General features: G+C 29.4%; 1 protein-coding gene across 1 annotated transcript; it reads right to left on the bottom strand.

The window, feature by feature from the left end:
* Positions 1-1,634: 1,634 nt before the first annotated feature.
* Positions 1,635-3,175, bottom strand: LOC108466635 (dof zinc finger protein DOF5.7-like). Its single transcript, XM_017767022.2, has one exon. It carries the CDS (start codon positions 2,851-2,853, stop codon positions 1,921-1,923), a length of 933 nt encoding a protein of 310 aa, XP_017622511.1. The 5' UTR covers positions 2,854-3,175; the 3' UTR covers positions 1,635-1,920.
* Positions 3,176-6,000: the final 2,825 nt, after the last annotated feature.

The following is a 6,000-nucleotide window of genomic DNA, read 5'->3' as shown; positions in this document are numbered from 1 at the left end:
GTAGGGAAAAGGAGAAACATGATGTTAAAAGGTGGGATTGGGAGGGGTGGGGGACCTTAGCCCAAAAGCAAAATTGTTTAAAAAAAATTAAAATTTTTGGTTGTCTTTTAGTCATGGCCTTTGTTTAGGTTAACATAAGCCTATAGAATGTTGAAAATTTAATGTTTAATAAAAAGAGTGAAGATAAAGGCAGACAAGTGATTAAATGGCCAAAAGTGTGTGTTTTTTCAAGGATGGTTTTATGTAATTACATATGATAATAGTTTGTAGCTATTATGTACCCCAAAGACAAATAGAAAATGAGACAGAATGGTGGCTTTAAAATAAATTATTTTTTTAAGATAAAAATAGGGTTGCACATATTAATACTCAATTAAATTAATAATTATTTTTTAAGGGTTTGGAAAACTTTAGATTAAAGAAATGAAAAGTGGAACTAATTGGTTAAAGGTGTTGCTTGTTACTGGATTGATTGGTTCATTGGGATATGAAAAAAATCATATTGGTAATGATTGTGATTATATAGGGAAAACAAGGTAGCCATTGCATTAACCATGAAAAAAAAGTATATCTGGGAATGACATCTTATTTTATAAAAATGATGTATCTCAACCCCAGATTTTAAATATTCTTATTTCGATCAAGAAATTTAATATTTTTAAATAAATTTAAAATTTTAATATCGTGAAGTGAAAAAAAGAAAGAGAAAACAACTTTATCAATTATTTAAGGATAACATCTCCCTGAAATTACCATAAAAAGCATAAAACAAAGAATCTTCAAGTGTTGACAATCTTTTCATTCAATTCACTTTGAAGCCACCATTTTTTCCCCTCAAACACCACCGAATTAGACCACACTGCAACTACTTACATCGATATTCGATAAGAGTAAATTAATAAATTTAAGTTTTCATCTAATAAAATAGTATTAAATTATTTAAATATTTTTATTGAAGTCATCGAACTGTTAAAATTATTATTGTATGACCTTTTTTAGTTTAGTTTGTTTTACGAAACAATTTTATATGTCATGAATCTATTTGTTAAAATCTAAACAGCTTTATTTTATGTTCTTCTACTTGTTGATAGATATTTATTTATTGTACCGATTATCAAGTCGTCGCTTGGAGCTCGCTTGTCAGATTTTAAAAAAAATACTTAACATCCAAATGACTCAAAAAAAAACTTTCAAATAGTTCAATGACTTAAAAATAACTTTTGAATAGTTTAATGACCATTTTGTAACTTTTTGAAGTTGAGTGACCAAAATATAAACTTACTAATAATTTAGCGACTCTAAGTCTAGTTTACCCGTTCGATAAAGGGGGAAAGTGGAAACAGTGGCAGGCTTAAACACAACCAAGGCAAAGGCAAAGGAAGGTGAAGCCGGGGCTTGGCCAGCCTACTCCCAGTGGCCGTAGTGTTTCATTTATAAGGTGACAAACTGACAATGTCCAGTAGACCTGAACAGCCTGAAACACAGTTCCTTAATCTAGCAGCTAGAGATATCAAAGGAGACAGTACTGAAACACTGGGAGTTTTGGACACTGACTCAACATACCACAAACAAAACATATGCCATTAAATCCCCCAACATTCAATAACAGTCCAAAATTACAGATCCCAAAGCGATTCGAGTTAAAATTTTGTAATCCATGTCAATTTCTTCAACACCAACAGTATCTAAAGAACAAATACAGAAAGCATATATCAAACGCAAACAGACACAAAACATAAAGCGATTACTTAATATTCAAAGAAGAACAAAAAAAGAAAAAACAATATCTCTTTTTGTTGTACCTGATTCAACTTTTACATGTGAAAGAAAATCCAATGGAACATACTAAACAGATAATTAGCTAAATGGGTTTTTGTTTTGGAAAATATATTAGTTTTTACTTTTTTTTAATCTACCTTTTTAGGGCAACGTAGTGTACTGATTCAAATCATTCCATGGTTGAACTTGAACACCATTCCAGTTGCTTGTATTGTTATTATCATTGCCATTGCTGCTAGTGGTTGGAGTTGCATATGAATTCCCAAAGAACCATTCCTTTGCAGTTTCATTGCTTTTCCTTGGATTCCCCATTGTTGAAACGTTCTCAGGTTTTGAAACCTCTAGGTTTTGAAACAAAATAGGCAATGGCTTTTGTTGTTGTGCTTGGTTTTGCTCACCGCCATCAAAGAGCATAGTAGCCAACCTTTGTTGCTGCAACTTCCAGTGTAAATCTTGGTTTATGGAACTTAAAGACTCAATTGAAGAAGCAAGGTTGCTATTAACATTCAATGAAGAACCCATGTCTTGAATTGCACCAGTAAGGTTAGTAGTAACCGAAGGTAATGGTTGTGGATAATTACTAAACCCCATCAATGGAGAACCCACCGAGCTGTTATTGTTGCCATCTCCAAATGAAGCAAACTGGTTATAAATACCAGTTGCTGGTGATTGAAACGACAACCCACCGAGCTGAAAATCCATAGCTGGTGATATATCATGAAAGAACTTCAATCCACCACCCATTTCTGAAGTAGAGCCTTTAGGGTCACCTGATGACGGTCTTGAAGATGACTTCATCTTCTTGTTCTTACGGCAACCGCCGCCGATCGGCACGTTACGAAGAGCCCCACCTTTAGTCCAGTACCTCCGGCAAGTCTTGCAGAAATGCCTAGGCTGAGTGAGGCTGTAATTGTTGTAGTAACAGAACTTGGTGTTGGGCGAATCACATCTTGGACACTTTAGGGCTTGATCTTGTGTCCTTGTTGAACTTGTTTTCCGGCTGCCACCTTTTTGAGTTTCTTCTTTAGAACCACCACCACCTGGTTTCGCAGGAGGATTATCAAGAGACATCATGAAAATGAACTTGAAAAAAAAAAGTGAAAGGAAAAAAAGCAAATAAATTTCAATTTCCTTTTGCAGAGGCAATAGTGATACTCAATTGATTGGTTTCATGCATGGGTTAGATAGATAGAGAAAGAGAAAAATATGGGTTTGATTTGATGATCAAAGAAAGCTTTATATACATATATGCTACGGGGTAATCTCTTGAGGTTAGATCTGAATGGAAAATGAGGAAAGCGTAGGGATATAAGGTTGAGGAAAAGAAACTATAGATGATCTGAAACCTTTGGCATAATATAAAGAGATGCAAATTTGGATAGACTGCTTGATTTTTTTTTTCAAAAAAAAATTTCGGTATTTAAGTCGCACCCCTAAATATGAACAAAATTATTTCATACCTCTTTTTTTTTTTTTTTTTTAAACTTGAAAGGCTAATTTTTCAAGATTCATGATTATAATTTTTTTTTAATAATGTAGTGTATTTTACCAGTATAAAACAACACTTATTGGTCCTATAATTATTTGTCTTGGCAGTACTATTGCCTAGTCTATTTCATGGTACCAATTAAGACAAAGTGATGGCATTGAAACAAGAGGGCTAAAAGTAGGTTGGGAGCAGTACTAATCTAAAGTACTGTAATGAAAATGAAGCATATTTGGTTTTGTGAGAGGAAGTTACATAAAATCCACTCTCAGTTCCTTTGTGTCTTGTCTATTTCCCTTAAGTGAACATACGATGGGTCAATCTGTTAACCCAAAATAGATATTCAGAAATACAATGAACTCAAAGTATTAGAAGTAGCTAGTCAGCTACAGTCATCACCTTATCACTTTCGATTTCATTTGTTCAGAACTATCTCTTCTGATTTTTGACAAGGTTTCATAATTTAACCCATTATAGAAATTACTATTTTAAGAATTCAGTCAGTCATTTATTTTGTTTAAAATAAATCAATCATTGTACTCAAAATTCAAAATTCCAACAAAAATGTTATTTTATTTCTTAAATGAATTTTAAATAAAAAACAAATTTACGTTTTTTAATTATTATTTCATTTATTTTATTAGATTTTATCTTTATATTCAATAATTTTAATTTTAAAATAAGAAAATCTAATTCATTATAAAAATAAAAATAATAAAAGTTATTCCTTATAAAATAAAATCAATTTATAACAAGAATTTATCCCAACATAAATCATAATAAATCTATATAATTTCCAGCCATAAACTGGAATTAGTCATTATCGAATGTAGTTGAGATGGGAAAGTGGGCATAGTAGAACCGACCAAAGAGCAAGGATGTTAAAGTAACAGTTACAAATTGGTAAGGAAAACGGTTCGATGGAAGGGTCCAGATAGACAAATAGCATCACTTGTCTGATATATACATATGAATATGAATGAAGAAACGAGAGAGAGAAAGAGACAGAGAGAAGGAAGAAGAAACATGTGATTGTTGAAGAGAGAGACAGAGAGGAGGTGGCTGGATTCCCGTGATTACCAAACCAGAAAACCCAACCTCTATACAAATACATACATATGCATGTTGATGTTAATAGTCGGGTCCGGTTCGATTTGATTGAGGGTTAAAAAATTGGGTAAATTGTAAAATGAATTATCCAATTTTTAGTATGTTTTTATTTTGGCCACCAAATTTTAGTTAGTAACGTTTTAGATAATTTCTATTTTGGTTACTCTATATTAAATAGTTAACTGAAGTGATGATGTGGCCTTTTTCTTACTGTTATAATAACATATTTAGTCCTCAATACTTATTCATTTTATTAATTTGAAAATTTTAATTTTTCACGTTTACAAATTCTATCAATTTATTCCTCGGACATATATAATTAAATATAAATTATTTATTATAAAAATTATAAATTATAGTATTATTTATACTAGTTTTAAATCCCGTATAAGTGGGGATTTACAATTTGATTTTATAATTAAAGTTATTTTAAATTAAATTTATATAACTAACATATTATAGCATTTTAATCATGAAATTTTTATACAATTATAAAATTTATTTTATAAAAATAATTTAAAATCAATTAATAATTTGTGAGTAAATGTTGAGACCAATATTTTAAATACATAATTTAACATTGAAAATACTTTATCCTTTAATGGGTTATCTAATTAAGTGGATGAATAAAATGAACTTATGAATTTTTTAAATACATCATTAAGAAAATGAATTTTGGATACAAACATGTATGATCATAAACTTACAAAAATTTATATAAAAAATTATTGATGTGTAAAATTTCTAAATTTTTCTTGAATGTAATATAGGAAAACAATTTAACACAATGTAAAAAAATGTAATTTGAATATAAAAGATTATTAATATATTAAAAATCATATTAGTCTATAACTATATATAAAAAGTAAATACACAAACTTAAAAATAAAAATAATAACACAAAACTACTTCTTTTCTTTATTTTTCTATTCTTTTTCTCTTTTCTTTGTCAAATTACAATGGTGGTCTTTCTATTATGCTCAAATTTAGGATTAAGTCTCTATAATTTAATTTTTGACATAATTTGATCTTTTGTTTTACAATAATGTTTTTATTACTCCATATAGCTAACAATTAATTTGAACTATTCTGATTAAAATAATGTTGTGTATCATTTCTTAAAAACACCTCTTCTAATTACATCATGGCTTAATTACCTTTTAATTAATCATACTAACGTTGAATTTTGTTTTTTTTTGTTGGAATAATAATTTTAAGGAAAAATCCACTTCAAAAATTCAACTAAAATTGTTAACAGCGTTAATTATTTTGACTAACTAATTATATTATAAAATGACATTAACAAATTATATCAAATTAAGTTATAAGGACTGAATCTCAATGTACTAGCCCGATTTAGACCCTATTCAGAACAGTAGTTTCGGGACCACAAATCTAAGACAGAAAAATATTATAATATTATTTTTGGTGTTTACAGCATGTTAATTTATATGTGTGAAAATTTCGTGTGAAAATTTTATCGTTTGAGTGTTCGATTTAATTAAAAGGACTTAATCGCGTAAAATGCAAAAGTGGCTTTCTATTTGTTAAAGTATTTATTTGTTATGATTTATTAAATATGAGGTCCTTGAGATATTATTAGACCATAGTTAGTGGAGTATTAC

This window comes from Gossypium arboreum, chromosome 2, assembly GCF_025698485.1.
Source record: "Gossypium arboreum isolate Shixiya-1 chromosome 2, ASM2569848v2, whole genome shotgun sequence".
NCBI classification, from domain to species: Eukaryota; Viridiplantae; Streptophyta; class Magnoliopsida; order Malvales; family Malvaceae; genus Gossypium; species Gossypium arboreum.
This window is presented reverse-complemented; position numbering and strand designations above follow the sequence as displayed.